We start from the raw sequence: 18850 nt of genomic DNA, 5'->3' as shown, positions 1-18850 counted from the left end.
TTTATTGAGCAAAGTAACAAACCAATGAAAAAAAAAATGCAAGTGTCATTATTGATTAAGCCTTTATTTACATTTCCACTCATAAAGGTCTTAAACATCTTGAAGTATTTCAACGAGAATCAAAGCATTACTGTCTTTGTAATGGCGTTTATGAACGGGTGGGAGTTTGTCCTGAATGCCTTGTGAGGCAGAGGCACTTTAGATGGAGGCTCAAGATAGCAGCACATGGCGATACACCAACGTATCCATAGCAACACCTCCCCCATCACCCACGATCCACCTATCGACTTTGAGTAATGAACGAGTCAGTCCCAGCTCCTTTCTTTCTTTCTTTCTTTCTTTCTTTCTTTCTTTTTCCTTTTACAATATAATGGATTAAATCCTGACAGATTTATGATAAAAATATGACAACTTTTCTCCAAATTGCATCTTTATTTGGCGATCGAAATCAAGTCACTCTAGTTTCTCTCAAAGAAAAACCCAATTGAAACTTTTTACATTCAACTGAGAAAAAAAACAAACCTCAACATCAAGCCATTTAATCCACTTCTTCTTAAATTTTATATTTCACTACACATTAGACTGAATAATACAGAAATGTGGGGAAAAAGCCACATTTGATGTAGCAGTTTCCAGGTCCATGATTGCCAAACATAAAGTGATTTAATTTCTATAACACGAGCATAGTGACATTTAGGGCTTTTTGCTTGTTTCTGCATCACTAGATGGTTTTTTTTCCCCCTCTTCTCATGTTGACTCTTCACATTTTAATTAAGCGCTTGCAGCATCCATCGTTAAAGCCGTTGTGTGTTGAGGGTGGAATAAATACAGTATTCATTTGATATGCCTTAACTGAGTCATATTTGTAAAGTTAATGGATGAAAAAGGGGAAATCAGGTTTGCTTCTTTTGAGGTTTTCTACGCACAAGGCCTTAAACGACGTTTGCTTCGTTGGTGACATAACTTAAAAAGTGAGATACACGTTTTTTTTTAATTTTCTTTTTTACAAATCAGGAGGAAAAATGAAAGCAGTCTGAGCCGCAGCTGCTTTCAATAGTAAACACCATCCTGCTCTGGTAAAAGCTTAATTCAAAAATAAAGTTCATCAAACATGAAGTCAGAAATCCCAAATCTATTGATAAACCGTATATGTAACTTGCTATGTCTTCATTTTTTTTTTTTAAATTTTAAATATTCATTGTTTCCGCTCACACTCCAGCTGTCAGTGTGAGTGTGAGAGGAGTTTCTATCCTCCGCGCTGCATCAGAGTGCTCGTGTTAAATGTCAGAAATGCTTCAGTTGAGACGAGGAAAAAGCTTCGTGTTCTGAGCAGACGGCTGACATCTTTGTCCTCCGATCGCCCCGACCTCAGAGCTGGGCGAGCTGTGATTGGCTCTCATCTCTTAGACTGCCCTCCCAGCTGGACACCCGGGAGAGGATTTGATTGGCTGACGGTGACCGCAGGGTGGCAGGCTCTCAGTGTCAGGACTGTATCGTTCCCTTGAGGTACCACATCCCTGCGTGGCTGCTGCAGCACTCCTGGAACAACACGTCAGGTGCCCGAATGAACATTGACATAGGTTTTTAATTAATTAAAACATACTTATGAATATATATATTTCATTTCCTTCCTAAAGTCATTTTCCGCTAGATGCCACTAGTGAGTCTATCCTTTAAAACCAGCAGTCCTCTGAGCTCTCTCACCTTGAGCAGCCGGTCAATCTCGGCCTTTGAGACGTCTCCAAACTCCTCTGCCAGTCTGGCTTGTACCATGTTCCTCCTAACGCGGTAGTTCTTCGTGAACAGGTCAAACAGCAGCCGACGGTGCTGCGGGAAGGAAAAGAAACATGCCGATGAATGAATTTATAGGAAGAGTTACATATTTTGGGGAATACACTTAGTCGCTTTCTTGCAGAGAGTTAGATGAGAAGATAGATGTTGCTCCTTAAATATGAACCTAAAATAAACAGGTGGAAACAGCGAGCTTGTTGCTGTCAAAAGACGACAAAACTCATTACAAAAACGAAAGAGTTTTTTTTCAACCTTGTGTCACTGACAAGACTCCAGGACTGCGTCTCGCCAAGAAACGGTGCACAGGGAGAACTCAGCCTCGCCCGTGGTGAACCACAGAGAGCAGAGGAGAGTAGTAACACAGTAGAGACTCTCACTGAGCGGAAATGAAACCAGTACACATAAATTAGGTCAATAACGTGAATAAACATAGTCTCTACTGTGTTTTGCTGTCACTTATGATCACACCACACTAACTCTGCTCTCTGTGGTTCACCGCGGGCACGGCTGAGCCCTCCATGTGTACGCTACACACACAGTATTTTATCTTAGTCTTTAGTCTTTTTGCTAAGCTATCCATCTCTTTACTGTAGCTTCATATTTACCATATTGACATCAGTCTTTTCATCCGACTCTCTCTCAGCAAATAAGTGTGATGACAAACTATTTCTGAAGGGAAACAGCAACACAGACGACCGCACAGAAACAAGTTCTGTCTAAAGTCATCTTTAGTCACCTTGATGATTATAAAGAAGGAAGTCTATTGCAGACGTTTGCAGCTGAAATGCACTGAAGACCACAAAGCATCAACTGTCATTTCCTCTCATTTGCAATTTAAAGAAGAAAAACGAACAGGAGAGAGATAAAAAAAAAAAAAAAAACCCAAAGCTATGCTGATTCAACAGAAAGGTGTCCTCTTTTCTCCTGTGTTACGTTGCAATGATGCAACGAGCCTACCACAACAAAACACTGAAACACGCTGCGAAGGCTTTTTTAAAATTCAGGTGAATTTCAGTGATCGCTGAAGGTTTGTGACTTGTGGTCTGGGGTGTGTTTCAGCTGCAAAATTTTGCAAGTAGTGCAAGATGGAAGATATGAAGACGACTACAGGAAGCCGTGTGTTTACCTTGTCGAATTCCTCTCCGGTCTCCCACAAACCAAACACCTTCTGTTCATCGGGGGATGCTGTGCTCTGAGTAGGAAACTGAATTTAGAGGGGAAACAGCAAGAGTTAGAAAAACATTTGACCAGGTGGTTGCCACACAAAACTACAACATGCTCTGAGTTTGAGCAGGGAAGTAAGCAAAGGTCTCTCTTCTCGGCAGTCACGACTAAGAGATTCTGTTTCAAATGATGTGTACGGCGTTTATAACAAAAATAATAAAAGCATGCATTACTCATCGAAACCTTGATTCAAGTGTGCAAATACCATTTTAACTAATAGTTAAACTACTTGCATGTTAAAGTGCTTTCCGTTCTCAGACACCTGCTTCGTCTGTTCATTTTATCTCTCACCCAAACAAGAAGTCATAACAACAACAGGCCAAACACTGCTGTGACCAGAAGGACCACTGAGCATCCCCAAAATAAAGGATTAACCCTCCAGACACGACCCGCTGATCTATAACTGATCTATGAACCGTCTGGCATCTTAACAATAATGTTTACAGCGGCACAGAAGTGGAGTCACCCGATTCCAGATCTGCCTACGTTTGCAAACAACCTCCTGGCTGAACCCCTCGCTGAGCAGTAATGAGCTTTGCTTTGAGGCTAACAAGCTGTTGCGTAACAAAAATGGCGCCCGTCCATTCCCTCCCCCCAAGACGCTTCAAATCCTCTAACGTCAAGGATAGAGATGGGATAAGACCTAAGCCAGGACAGGCCTGGTCCTGGCAGGAGACCTGGCTGCTTAATGAAACAATAGGACATGGCACAGACCACGCCACTCCCCTCCCTAAAAGCAAACACCGCACCAAGAAAAACACAGCTAATAGACGACTGATAACAGACCACATCAATCTATATTAAGCCTACAAACATCGACCTTAGTCAAAACACAGAGGACACACCAGCAGACCTCAAATACACAGACGGATCAGGTGGCTCCAAGAACTCGTTTGGAACCTGAGAACTGGGTTTGCGTTGCTTCAGTGCGCCGACTCCTTTTCATGCAACAAAGCACTCACGAGCAAATCGACCGTTAATGTCGTTATTCTGTTTGAGAAAACTGATATCTGCATTCAAGCTGCCGGCTAGAAAACCCCCTTATTCAGCAGCCGCAGGCACTTTTAACGAGACAGTGACCAGAGTAGCAGCAGCAGCAGCAGCAGCTCTTCCTTCAAGACAAAAGGGGAGACTGTAATCTTGATGCTTCAAAACACGCTTGTGCAGGTTAAAGAGGTTCATGAGTTCTGCTCTGCTCCTAAGGTGCGACCTTTGGTTCAAGCCTATTTGAACAAATCAGTTTGCAGTTCAGCAAGACGGGATGAAAGTCATTACATAATCCAGCCTCAGAAATGACTGCAGTCAGATTAGTAGCTCTGTGTCCAAAAACACAGCCTCCTTATTTAATTGCAACCGCCGCTTTGACGTAACAGGGTCCTGCTTCATGCGATTTGATAATATATACATATACATATATATATATATATATATATAGATATCTATAGATAGATAGAAATCTGTCCACAAGTAGAAATAGTTGTATACTGTTTCTGTTTTATAAATAGTTTCTAATTGAATGATCACACTATTTGCTATTTCACAATATATATAAATTGATATAAATACACTAGTGCTGTCAAAATTAAAGCGTTCATTTTTGAAATAATTTAAAATATTTAAGGCATTACAAACATTAACATGATTAATGCATTGCTGTCTTTCCGAGGCTGTAGAGGGCTCAGTTTTAAAGCTAGAGTGAACATACTGGTATCATATGAAACTGGATGACCTGAGGCATCCACTGGTACCATTTCATGATACCTTGTCTAGAATAACGCTCCACTGTGTCAGAATCTTTCCTTGTTCTCTTTTTCATATTTGCTGGACTATAGTAGACTTTGATGAAATTCAACTGGCACTTGATAATCATTTATATTAGTGCATATAATAAATTATTGCCTTCTAAGATTATATCTAATTTTAATGGCCTCAATGGTTTTGAAATTCAACTGGCACTTGAACATATAGTCCTGGGTTTTGTTATTATTTCTGTTAAGTGCATATAAGAAATACGGCTTTCAAGCTGACAGTCAATGGCCTTGATGGTTCTACTGGAAATCTGTGATTCAACAGGAGATAATCTGTGTTCAAACTTAAAAAGATGCTATTAAACTGTAGTATTTGAATTTAAATTTACTTCCTTGGTGTTTATTCTACATTAATTCTGTGATTTTACATTTTAATATCTATTATTACAAGCTTCAATATTAAACCTGCAGTGCGGAACTTTTACATATAAATGAACGTCCGTTATATTCCAGCCGTTGCCGGACGAGTTTGCACTATGCTGATTAAGCCGATCACCGTCAGGTAAATCCTCTGTATAATCACAGTTGTATACAGAGGTTTTAATCTGGTGTCGGGTTTGACATTCCTGCGCTGGCAAGATAAATGCATACAGCACATGCTACATGGGCGGAACATGTGCACTAAAGACCTCCATCGGCCAAGTCAGCTAACTTCCAGATATCTTCTGATTAGCTCTCTGCTAACTTGAGGATAATAACGAGGATAATATAATTTAATCATGTGGCTCTTCAAGACATTTCACGGGGGTTGTGTGATGCTCAAAACAATTTATCCACCTTTTTACAGCCGCAGGAGTGGATAAAAAAAAAGAAAGATATTCAGTTTACTATTATAAGAGAAAGAAATCAGGAAAAAAAAAAAAAAAAAAAATCACATTTGAGAGGCTGGAACCAAGGAATTTTTTGACATTTTTGCTTAAAAAAACCCCAACAACTTAATAATAAATAACTGATTATCAAAATTGTAGCAGATTAATTTTCTTCAGTTATTCGACTAGTCGTTGCAGCTCTAGTGGTAACTACGCTGTTTAACAAGAAAGTTTCAAGACAGAGAAAACTGTTGCTGCCATTCAGAGTTGTAACTTCCTGCCTCAAAGCGATATAAACCGCCGTGCAATGATTTGGCGCCTGATAATCCTTCAAACTCATACCTTTTGCAACACACCCTCACCAATGCAGCCCTTCGCAATGTTTTTCTGGACTACTGTCAGTCTAAACACAGCGACGTGAGCATAAATTCCAAACGCTGAGATGAGTTTATAGACATGTGACTAAACAACACAAAAGACTGAAGAAAGGAAGGAAAACAGGAGAATCCGGACTTCCAACTGGACTCTGGACATCCAAAAACCTTGTAAATCCTGAATTTTGCCCACATTTCCTCCTTGAATACTCACAGGCACCATTATCTGTTTGCACTGGCAGGACAGTACAGCGTCCTGTAGCATGCGGTCCGAGATGGAGTTAAAGACACCGTGCCCCGCCGGCATGGAAGCCAGGTGGAGGTTAAATAGCCTCTTAAACTCATTCAGCGTCAGTACAAAATGCTTCCTGAAAGTCTTGATCACAAAGTTTTGCAGCTCCTGGGAAGGCGTGTTGGTGGGACTCCCTCCGTTACCGTTAGTATGATCGAAGCTGGGGGAGGTAGCGCTGGGGTAACCATTGATAGAACCGTTGGGGATGGAGGAGGACGGGGGAGAGGAGGTGTCCATAGGTTCGTCTTCCCTGTCACTGACTGGTTCCTGTTTGATGTGGATGCTGCTTCCCGCTCGTTTGGCGTCCAGGTCCTTTTGTAGGGACGCCTGTTTTTCTTGTGCACGATCTTGAGCCATCTTCAGGCGCTGCTCCCCGCTGACATGGACAGCATCTGGAAAACGACACATAAAGACATCAGCTCAAGCAACATCGTTTCTGCTGCGTATTTAATTTGCAATTTATTAACAGTACAACACACCAGGCTGAGGGGAATTCTTTGGCATGAAGTCTTCTTTAGAGAAGTTAAAGACCTTTTCCAACCTTCAAGGAAAAGAGAAGAGATTTGTACAAATTAATCTTGATAAACAGTCCACAAAATATATAATAGGAAAAGAATATTCTGGTGAATGGAGGCTTCTCTAGAAAAAAAACTCCTTGTTCCTTAATCATCAGGAAGTCTTCTGGCTTCTGAGTATAACCTACTTGCTCTGGATGCCAAGCCACAGCATGTGTTGCCTGTGGGCAACATCTGGGTGTTTCTTAATGAAGTCTTCATCAGTAGGCAACAGGAACTCCCAGCCCCGGTTTATCCGAGGCACAGCCACATGCTCCAAGAACTCCTTCACGTCCTCCGGAGGAAGCTGAAAGCGACACGAGGAGGAACTTGTTAGTTCAGTTTACCTGAATGAACGAGACGTTTTAATGTAGCCTCAAGGTGACAGAAGCAAGCTAGAGCAGGTGTTCAAAGATGCTCTCCTTCACCTGGGAGACGCTCAGTGCAAATCACAATGAGCATCTCCCAGGTGAAGGAGTTTGTTTTTGCTTAGACCACAATCCCACAAGAACTCCCCGCTGGCTGTAGCTGTAATATGTCTGCAATAAGTTTTAAAATGAGAAGAATATGCTTGCCATGTGACAAAGCAAATGCAATTTCGCACACAAATTGATCGGGTCCAAAAACAAGTGAAATGTTTCCGTTTATCACATCTCCACAGAAAACTTCCTGTTAAAAACCCCAAGGGGCTAATTTGCTATAAAATTAGCCTCCCAGGCAGCCCATGTTGTGAAGCGGAGTGATTAAACTAGGCAGACAACGTTCATGTTCATGCTGTACGGATCAATTCACCAGCCACAACACTGAACAGAAGACAGAGCCCCGGTCGGTTTTGTCCAGTGACCATCCAATAAAGTTTAGCAAGACGATTGCACCCATAACAACGTTGACAAAATTCTACCATGAACAGAAAGTAAGAAGACAAGAAGAAAAAAAGGGAGCAGGTGAAAAATGTAGATGATATGCTCCATGTTCTGCTGCAAAAAATGTAAAATTCTACTCAAATAATATTAAAACAAGCTCACTAGAGTTTCAAAGGCGAGTTTTGACTGCAGCCTTGTGGAAGATAGATCAGTGAAACTACTCAAACTGCAAGATGTCCGACCAAAATTCACCTGCCAGGCTTTAAAAAGTTCAACTTCACTACTGGCTTACAATTTTCAAAACAAAAATGTTAAAAATGACAGAAAATGGTTGCAAACTACCCATTAGAAAAAGCTACATTAAATTTGATTTGAACATTGAGATGCTGGTGAGGCTCCTTGATTAAGATGCAAAGCTCGCTCAGAAAACACAAGCTCTTAGGCCGTGTTAAGTTTTACTAAGCAGGAATATTCTGGTAAATTATTATTTTAGTCATGTTCATCCTTACTTTGATGATGGACGTAACCTCCTTTCTCATCAAAGAGCGTTCCAGAGTGAACCTCCACATCTAAGAAGGAACAAACAAATGAGTCAGCATCATGTTGACCACAAAAAACAAATCATCAGGCCTGTTATTGGTTTAATTTTGAGTAATTCAGTAACAAACAAAAATAATAATAATAAATCAGTGACAGCAGCTCACCACAAAGTCCCTGCCACGACAGAGCACTTCAGCAGGGACGCCGCTGTGAGGACTGCAGGTGTTTTTAGGATACAGAACATCACTGGAAAAAAACAACAACATACAGAAACATCACACATCTGCCAGGCCGCTGTGTTTTATGTGAATATGTTAAACCACAGAGCACACAGGCCTTACATCTCAGTTCAGATTAAACATTTACACTCATTTAAAAAGTTTCTGTGAACCTTTTTTTTTTTTTTTGGACATTTTAGTCTTGAATTAATCTGTGTAGGAGCTGCTGCAGTGTCTCACCTTTTGACAACCCAGTTTCCCTGAACCAGCAGCGCCACCTGCTGGATGCAGCGCAGCACTGCGGTTGAGTCGGTACCGGAGGCGAGCAGGCCCATCAGGTTCGCAAATGGCATCACTTTGACTAAAGATGAGTGGAGACATTGAGAAGGAAATGTAAAACGTTTCTGTTAACGGAAGGTCAAACAACCTGAATGTTAAAATGGTGCAAATTTGATGCAGTTCAGGACATGAAAAAGAGTCTGGAAAACAGAAACTTGAACAAAAACTGGCAGAAGTCTGCTGGGTGACAATTACTTTAACCTAAACCAAAAAGAGTGAAAAACCATCCTCTTGGAAACGAAGCAGCTGTATTCATCATTACTAATACTTTGATGACTCCGTCTGGCACAAACACAAACTGCACTGACTTAATCTGCTGTTTAAATAATCGGAAATACAGCATATGTCACAAATGATTGATTTCTGGAAAAAAAACACAGACGTGGCAGCCCTACTATCTGACAGATATGTGATCAGTTTTGTCTAAACGTGTTAACCTACCGTTCTTCATCAGGGTCTTGACTTGCTCGCCCAGCGGCAGAGTGCGGAGTTGAGCCATTGAAAGCACATTACTCGGACCTACAGGCTTCACACTAATATACAGAAGAACGGTCGGAGAGAAAACAGTGTCAATGACTCTTTGAACCTGTTTAACAAACTTTAATCTTTTGTCAGAAGAAAGAGGAACACTTACACTTTTTCTTCTGCAAGAGGTGGCATCAGCATTGCAAGGTACTCCCTAAGAAAATAAAGATAAAGCAGGTCAGAAGGAAAGCATCAAGAGTGAAAGAACTAATGATCCTTTTTGGTAGAAGATTTTTGACTTTTTAAAACAGCATCAATATACCCAATCACAGCAAAAACACCTCTAACCATCAAACATTTACTTTAATTCATATAATATTTGCAACCAGACAAAAAAAACAGAAGTTTGGTGGCAGAAAATATTAGATTTTTAAAGTGAGGCGAGACAATCATGACTTTGTATTAACAAAATCAAAAGAATACAGTACAGACAGCTATTAAAAATAATATATAGAGTGTAAGTAATGTAAAGTTCATACTCACTTGGGAGTTTTGACCAGTTCAGAGTTCTCTGAGGCGTCCACCGACTGGCAGAACAGGTACTGCTTTTCATGTTCTGAACGGCTGTCCTGAATTTAAAAAACATGACAAAGATGCAACTGATTGAGACAAACTCTTCATGTCAACGTCTCCTGAAGATGAAGAACAGCTACAATACTATCAGATAATGTTTCCAGCACTAAAATCAGATGTCAGCAGCCTTTTATTACCAATCAACAGAAGATATACATGAAACTAAATAGAGGAAAGTAGAAGCTCCATCGCTTTTGATATTACATGGTGTAAGTATGTATTTTGGTGAAGGTGATTACATTAAAGTTTAGTACACAGTGGTGTCCTAATGGTGAATGCGGCCCTTACCTTGACTCCGTGGTAGTGCAGGTGAACCCAGGGCTCTTCTGCCTGCTTCTTCTGGAGGAATTCGTACGACTGGATCCTCCTCTGCCGGGCCTGCTCCGACTCGGGACGAGCAAACCTCACCTGGGGAGAAACGCGCAAAAAATTTTAGATATGATGGCTTTACATGTGCGCACAAAGTCAGAGCGATCGTGAGTTTGTGAGAGTGAATGTGTGCACAAGTTGTTGTTTTTTTTACCGTAATGGCTTTGGCTTCCTCCTCAGCTTCATCCTGGGAGGAGTCTCCACCTGCAGACAGAAGACTCATCATTTAACAGTCATCACACCTTTATTGTATCAAGTAAAGTTGATAAAAGCATCAAACTCAACTGTTTTATGTGTAAAAAGTGTCAATAAATCAGCACAACCAAGGGATTTGCCTAACTAATGAGTATTGGTGCTATTTTTTGAAGAAAACAGGAAAAAGACAAAAGAAATAGTGATTTCTGTTGCTAAATTAGTTTTATAATAACATTTATAAATGCATTTTGCTGTATTTATCTGAGGATAATGTGGAGGGCAAGTGAGATAGTTTCAAGCAGATGATTTTCTGTTAACCCAACGAATAAATGCAACATACACTAATCTCTCTCTCTTGTATTTTATTCTGGAAAACGTGAAAAACAAACTCACCTTCATTGGCTGCCTCCCTCTCTCTGGTTTTGTTGTCGGCCTTGTCCAGGTAAGAGAAGCTGGGTCTCATCTGCAGGATTCCCGTCAGAGGTGTGACATGAAGCTCACCTGTTGACATCGTTAGGAAAACAATTAAAGACCTAAATCCTGATTTTGAGCATCAATAATGACAGCAGTGGTTGATTTGTGGACTCGTGTTAGTAAGTCATGAAGTCAGTCATATTGACATATTTTGTTATCTTCACTGTAAACACAGAACACTAAAAAAAGAAAAGATAAGAAACGTTGACACTGATAAAGATTCAAATGGACTCTGTCAACATGTTGGCGACCTTTGTGGTTTTTTTTTTTTTTTTACAAGAGGCAGAGACACAGTTAATCCAAAACACAAACATGGCGATACAGTGGACTGAATAATCAGACCTTTGCGGAACACAGCGGCAGCGTATCTGGAGGTGTTGGTGGTGGCCTGGATGGAGGAGAACGTCTGTTTGTCCATCATTTTCCTGTTGACAAAAAAAAACAAAGAGAAGAAGAGTCATTAACTGTGCTGTCTATCTTGCTGCAAGAAGGGTGAAATTCTGGAAAACTTTTGTCCATTTTGCCGAGCCTGATGCCATTAAAGACCATACATTTATCACACTGACTAAGGGTCCTTTCACACCTCACCTGGTTGGTTCGGTTCATTTGCGAGTGAAAGCAAAGCAGACCGACAACAGGATTTTGTTGTAGTCGATATGTGAAGCATGAATTCAAAAGTTAAACTACTGTTAAATCTATCTGTTGATCATCAAGAAAGTAATCTGTATAAACCATTAGTGAAAGGATATAAATATGCAAGATCATTTGGTAAATCATATGCACATCACCACATGAGTGTAAGGATTTCCTCTCATCAATAACAAAGAGGAATAGAGTTAAAACAGCAGTGACTTGTGCTTATAACTTCTTCCGTGTATAATGGCAGTCAATGAAAAGAGTGTGAAACGCTTAGCGGCCACACAATAATTATCTCCTGTAATATGGTACAAGATCAAGAGCAGTCATGTTATCTAATTACAGTTATCCAGGGATGCTTCTTTTTTGTTCCGTTTATATCTGTCGATGTAATTTATGACATATGAAGTCCAGTTGTAGCACCAGAGATTCACATTAGGTTCAGTAAAGTGTTGCATGACTTGCCAATCTGTCCAGTGAATGAGTTACCTGTCAGGTTATGTGACTTTATATTTACTCTTCTTGGTTAGTTTGTAAAAAAAATAAAAATAAAAAAAAAGTCCATATGAACACAAACCAGACTAAAAGGCAGCAGATCAACTGAACTAAAAGGTGTGAAAGTGACCCAATAGGACACCGGCATACAAGGGGTTAATGGTATACGAAGGTTTAACAGTGGACATACACTGAATATGTGTTGGTTTCATCATAGGAGGTGCCGTCCACATTCAGAGCGATCTGCTCTCCTTTACTGCGACAGTAGTTGGGACTCATTGTGTTTATGGCCATTTCCAACTCCACCTGTATAACGTGTGGTAGAAAGAACATTTACAAAACACTTTCAGAGGAAACAGAAATCCTTTAAAAGATGAGCTGTAACAAAAGAAAAAGCCTTTTTTACCCTTTGCTGTTTGGGTTTGATCTTAGCAGTTAAGTGGCTGACATCATCATAGGTCATAGTGGAGGGTCGGACAGGGTACTGCGTCAGAAAAAAACAATACAGGTGATTAGTGACTCATGACATTAGATAATTTTAGAGAAGCTGCTCAAAAACTGACTTGTCCTCATCAGCATTAAGTACAACAAAGGAAACGCTTACCTGAAAAAGATACAACTTATCTGCGAGGCTTTTGGCAAGATACACATCAATCTGAAAGACACATTGATCAAAGTTATTCTCTGAGTTTGCAAACTGGTAGATATTCTCATTCATGAAGCCATGACCACAAAATCACTGATGTTTCTTGTGCTTAATTTAGATCAAGGCAGGAAACAGTGGCTGGGATGGAAAAAATAGGACAAAAACAACAAATATTTAAGTTTAAATGTAAAATAACCTTTTTGCATCTGGTGGCAAGAAAACATGGTGATAGTGTCAAATTTGTGTCAAATGTCAGATAATATTTAAAAAAGGCATGTCACATTTTCTGAAAGCCTAAAGTGGTGTCTTCAAATGTACTGTTTTGTCTGACTAACAGTCTAAAACTCGATCACATGACACATGTTCGCTCCATGCCAGAAGTGAAACCTAAAAACTAATGTAAAAGGACAAGACTGGCATTATAAATCCCAAGAAAAGATGAAACCAACAGTGCTTTAGTCTCTCTATACTGACTAAAACCCCTTTCAGACACGCACCCATTTACATCAGTCTCACTGGAAAGCACCCTGGTCACATTTACATGGGTCGAACCGAGTAACATTTCCACTTTCAACACGACACAAGCATGAATTGAATGCAGTCAGGTTAATGTAAAGGCTGCAGCAGCACAACGTAAAACATGCAGAGAGAGTAATGCAAATCTTGTTTCACCTTCTACTGGAGCAGAAGAAAAAAAAAACCTCTTATAACCAAAGTAATAATGATATTTTCAATTTTAATTCATGTCAACTCCACGAATTAACACAACAATCATCTACAGTATGTCTGAATGACAAGAAGCCATCACTTTGAACAACTTGGTTAAGCCAACAATGTCACATATTCAACTCGAGTCTGAAAAGGGCTTAATTTTTTATAAGATGCTACATAAAGAGGAGTAAATAGTGCATTTGTTGGGGACATATTTAGTGCACTAGTGAGTATTTCTGGCTCCAAATAAACTACAGTGCCCATGTTCGTAATAATGAAGGAATATGCCAGGAATATGGTGTGGTTTATTTATGTGTTTAAGGGTCTTAAAACAACAGTCAGTTGTCCATATGAGCACTGAAAGAGGTTTTCCTCGCTGTAATCATTCCTCCTGTTCATACTGGCTGTTAAAAGATCCCCTTCAAATGTGCTTTCAATGTAAGTGATGGGGGACAAAATCCACAGTGTGTCCACATAGTCATTAGGTGCCAAAATGCATTTAAAAGTTTATCTGATGCTTTTATGAGGATTCAGCAGTCTGAGTTAGACATATCAAGCGGATATCTGCCACATTTACAGTCTTTTTAGCATCAAATTCCCTCTTTGTGTTTCCTCTGACCGTGTTTCCCTGTTGAGCTGTGGTGGAAGTATAGTATCGAAAAGAGGGAATTTAGCACTAAAAAGACTAACATTGAGAAAGATATCTACTGGATTTGACTAACTTGGACGGCTGAAGCTTCATATTAGCCTCAGATAAATTTTTAAGTACACTTTTGCACAACAATGGAGGTCTATAGCGCATCCAGTCTTTTCCTTTAACCAGCCCATACGTACCTCTTCTATAATGGGGTCATCATCATCCCCGCTGGCCATATTGATGTGAGCAGAGCGAGGAGGGGAAGAGGAGATAAAAGAGGAGAGGAGCGTCAGCAGATCTTAGAGATCCAACCTGGAAACAACGAAACACAAAGTCAGAGTCACAGGAATTGTATTCTACAAACACAAGCTCCTACCAGACCAAAAAAAAAAGACAGGTAACAAAGAAAACAGATGACAGGCAGCTGCTGCAGTAACAAGAACATCACCAATGTGACTCAACATATCAAGGTTACATCAGATCTCATTAGGATGTTTGTCTGGGTGTTTCAGGTTGTCAGTCCTCTATCTTTATTTCACCAATTATAGAAAGTAAACCATGAAAACCCTTTTAAGTTAGTCAATAGCCAGACCATGATCAAGCAGTCTGTGAGGTAAATCTCACATGATGTAAGAACATGTAATCCACATTAAATGACTCTTCATCATGCAAACACTATGTAACAAATGTTATATATATAGCTAACACGTCAGGCAACGATTTCTGACAATTATAACACTCATTGCAGGTCATTGTTCCTAAAAATAAGTCCTATTACTGGCTACGTTAGCTTCATTAGCAAGCTGGAAAACAAACAGCCACTTGTCACAGGCCTGCACCAACACTACGGCTTAAAATATAACTCGGATACAAATCTAAACACCTGTAAAAGAAAGCAGGACAAAAAGCAACACGCTCAACATTTCCTCTTTCTATAAACAATCGTATGAGCAACGAAACTAGCTGATAGCCGGTGGTAGCTTTGCCTTGAACTAGCAGTCAAGTTAAGCGTAGCATTTGTTAGCTTATGCCAGTCAAAATACTACACGGGCCTGTTTTTTACGCGTCATTTTCTCTAAACAGCATCCCGGTTAGATATCGCTCTCACCTGCACACTTCAGCCCAGAAATGTGGTGCGTTGAAGGAGCAGAAGGAGTGTCTTAACTCCGGCTAATGCTAACCCAGCTGAAGTCAGTTAGTGTCGGTACCATGTTGACTCCACGCAGGCACGTGGGGAGGAGCGCGTGCCCATAATGCACAGCGAAGTCCAACGCACAGTGACCGTTATTTTAACTGCAATGTCGTATTTTTGTTAGCGGTTACAGTTGAGTGTCTTGTATATACATGTCATTTAACTATGTGGAGAGTACAGCAGATTATAACCACATAGTATGAAAAAGACTATTGGCAGCGGTGGGATTCGAACCCACGCCCCCGAAGAGACTGGAGCCTTAATCCAGCGCCTTAGACCGCTCGGCCACGCTACCTTATGGAAATATGTACAGGAATCTCACTATAATATTCGAAACAAGTCAAATATGAAAAAGTATTGCACAGTTCTTCTTTACACACCTTTCACTTTACACTAATCTCATTTATATTTTGCCCTAAAACCCCGTCAACTTCAGATGCACACAGCCACCATATAATGAAGAGAATTTAGCTGATCAAGTTTCACCTCGGGAATGTCATACAATTAAACTGCATGTAAAGGAAGAGAGAAAGGGCTGCAGGGTATCCAGACGAAAATCCATTTATTAACAAGTGGTAAATGGTAAGTGGACTGCATCTATATAGCGCCTTTCTAGTCTTCCGACCACTCAAAGCGCTTTACACTACGTGCCAACATTTACCTGTTCACACGCACATTCATAGTCATGGAATAGGTTGCCATGCAAGGTGCCAAGCTGCTCATCAAAAGGGGTTTCTAATGCTCATTCACACACACCGATGGCGGAGTCTTCGGAAGAAATTTGGTTCAGTATCTTGCCCAAGCACACTTCGACGTGCTGGGGATCGAACTACCAATCTTCCAATTAGGGGGCAACCTGTGCCTCCTCCTGAGCTCAAGTCTCTTGCAGACTTTTTTTTTCATTAATGACTTATCAAGACTTATCATAGATCTCAATGAAGCAGCATTTCAGGCGTGTGGGAACCTCACCCAGAAGAGGGAGACTGGAACACCCTCCTGGAGCCAGGCCTGGGTGGAGAGCTCACCGGCGAGCATCTGGTGGCCAGACCTTGACCCATGGGGCCCGGTCGGGCACAGCCCAAAGAGTCGCCTCCCTTTTGGGCCCACCTTCAGGGATAGAGACTGGGGTTGGGTGCGTTGCCAAACGGGCAGCAGGCTGGGGCAGGAACCTGGACATGCTGGTCCCAGCCATCGTAAACTAGCTCCGGCTCCTTCCCTGGTGGGGATGGAGCCGGAGCTAGTGCAGGAGGTGGGGTGGTACTGACTGGATATAGTTGGGCACACCTCTATACACAGCACCCACTCTGGAACCAAACTCCTGGAGATGGGCTGGACTCTCCTCTTTTCTGGAGTTGCCCAGGGTGAGAGGCAACACGAGTCCCCGGCTGAGTGCAGCAGTGTTGGAGTTCTTCCGGCAGAACGAGAAGGTCGCTTCTTCGTGACTACATGTTGCTGGGAGGAAGGACTCTGACTGTTGTTTACACATATGCAACGAACAGCAGTTCGGAGTATCCAGCCTTCTTGGAGTCTCTGGGTGGGGCCCTGGATGGGTGCGTTGTTACTGGACTTCTGTGTTAGCCATGAATTGGCCATAACAAACACCATGTTTGAGCATAAGGTTGTTCATAAGTGTGTCTGGTACCAGAACACCTCAGGGCAAAGATCGATGATTGATTTTGTACTTGTGTCATCAGACCTCCGGCCGTATGTCTTGGACATTCAGGTAAAGAGAGGAGCAGAGCTTTCACCTAATCACCACCTGGTGGTGAGTTGGATCAAGTGGTGGGGAAAGCACCTGGACAGACCTGGGAGACCCAAACGAGTAGTGAGGGTGGACTGGGAATGTCTGGCAAGCGCCCCTGTCCATGAGGTCCTCAACTCTCACCTTCGGAGGAATTTCTCTTGCATCCCAGAGGAGGTTGAGGACATGGAATCCGAGTGGGCCATATTCAGGACCTCAGTTGTGGAGACAGCTGCTCAGAGTTGTAACTGGAAGGTCATCGGTGCCTGTCGGGGTGGCAACCCGAGAACCCACTGGTGTCCACCAGCAGTGAAGGAGGCCGTCAAGCTGCAGAAGAAGGCCTTTCGGGTCTGGTAGGCCCAGGGGTCTCCTGAAACAGCAGATGGGTACTGAAGCTCAGGTGGTTGCTGAAACAAAAACCTGGGTGTGGGAGGAGTTCAGGGAGGCCATGGAGAAGCACTTTTGGTGGATTGGGCACCTTGATAGGATGCCTCCTGGACGCCTCCCTGTGGAAGTTTTCCGGACATGTCCAACTGTTACGAGACTCTGGAGCAGACCCAGAACTTACTGGAGGGATTATGTATCTCTCCTGGCCTGGGAATGCTTTGGGATCCCTGAGGAGGAGCTGCAGGGCGTTGCCGGGGAGAAGGATGTCTGGGTTACCTTACTCAGTCTAATGCCACCGCGACCCGGTCCCGGATAAGCGACAGAAAATGGATGGATGGACTTATCAGAAAGTGTGAAAGGTTCAATCTTTCTTTGGAGTTAAGCTCAGACTTAGGGGTGCAGTTACACTTTAATGGTTCATAATCATTTATGTTTTGGAGTAGTCAGGCTGACTTATCTCTAGACATCCCGATGGTCTACTGAAAAAAATGCTTTATAGTTGTTGTTGTGGTGGTAATGCTAACACTAAATCATTAAAAAAGGGTTAAATGTTTCCCACACATGAATTTATAGTAAATTATTTGTTCGCACAAGATCCAGATCATGTGCACACAAGATAATAACCTGTTCATAAAAGATAATAACTTGTTCCAACAAGATAATAACTTGTGCAAACAAGATAAAACAGTATCACCTTTTGGGACTTTGGTAGCTCCGTACTAATCTTCTTCTTCATCAAAACTCTTCACGCATTATGTAATTACAGCAGCAGTCTTTCTGCACTGGATTGTGAGTAACATTTTTGACACAAAATGCATTCAATGACCATTTAATTCCATTGTTTACATACAAACAAAAATGAATTCAAACCATAACATAAAAAGACCAACCACCACTAATTCCCATTTTAACTGAAGTCACACTTAGCAAATTTTGCTTCATTTCATACTGCCTATATTCTGTAAAAAAGAAAATACATAATATATTTGGTATTACTGGAAGTGCTTGATTGTTCTTTGGTGTATTTTAGAATTACTCCATGCAAAAATGCCAAAATAATTTCATATTTCAAAAGTCCACATTTGCAGCATTTCCGGTGTATTTCTCACTGTAATGTAACACTTTCAGTCTTGTTTTGTAATCGGATGTTGCTTTCTGCAAAAACAAATGAACAACAACAACAACAACAAAAAAAACATAATAGACAATAGTGATACATATTATAATGGTAGGCTACCTATTGTTTAAGTTTTTTAGGTTATTGTGTTATGAGTAACAAAGTCTTGTTGGAAGACAAATATTCAAAAAAAAAAACTTCTGGTAGGATGAGTTGATGCTTGAGACATGAATGAAGTGTTTTGGTTGCATTAGTGCACTTTTGATGTGAGATTAACTGCTGTATTGAGCTGTGTGGTAAGAAAGAGGACTGTGAAGTGCTGAAAAAGGGAACTTAGTGT

At 41.2% G+C, this 18850-nt stretch overlaps 1 protein-coding gene and 1 non-coding gene across 2 annotated transcripts; both read right to left on the bottom strand.

Annotated features, from left to right (window-relative positions):
* Nucleotides 1-1185: 1185 nt before the first annotated feature.
* polr3e (polymerase (RNA) III (DNA directed) polypeptide E) lies at nt 1186-15339 on the bottom strand. Its single transcript, XM_067575813.1, has 21 exons — nt 15182-15339; nt 14271-14385; nt 12684-12734; nt 12486-12563; nt 12270-12385; nt 11291-11373; nt 10868-10975; nt 10434-10483; nt 10199-10318; nt 9821-9906; nt 9447-9491; nt 9254-9345; nt 8714-8834; nt 8420-8501; nt 8225-8284; nt 7002-7159; nt 6778-6839; nt 6221-6690; nt 2918-2995; nt 1705-1827; nt 1186-1539 (listed from the first exon to the last, which is right to left on the bottom strand). The coding sequence occupies exons 2-21, from the start codon at nt 14307-14309 to the stop codon at nt 1483-1485; spliced, it is 2079 nt and encodes a 692-aa protein (XP_067431914.1). The 5' UTR covers nt 14310-14385; nt 15182-15339; the 3' UTR covers nt 1186-1482.
* A 139-nt stretch (nt 15340-15478) lies between these two features.
* trnal-aag (transfer RNA leucine (anticodon AAG)) lies at nt 15479-15560 on the bottom strand. The gene has a single exon. It is a non-coding gene; the product is annotated as a tRNA-Leu (tRNA).
* Between the last annotated feature and the right edge of the window lie 3290 nt (nt 15561-18850).

The sequence above is a fragment of the Thunnus thynnus genome, chromosome 20 (assembly GCF_963924715.1).
Source record: "Thunnus thynnus chromosome 20, fThuThy2.1, whole genome shotgun sequence".
Classification (NCBI taxonomy): Eukaryota; Metazoa; Chordata; class Actinopteri; order Scombriformes; family Scombridae; genus Thunnus; species Thunnus thynnus.
The sequence above is the reverse complement of the archived record's forward strand: the minus strand, read 5'-3'. Positions and strand labels throughout refer to the sequence as shown.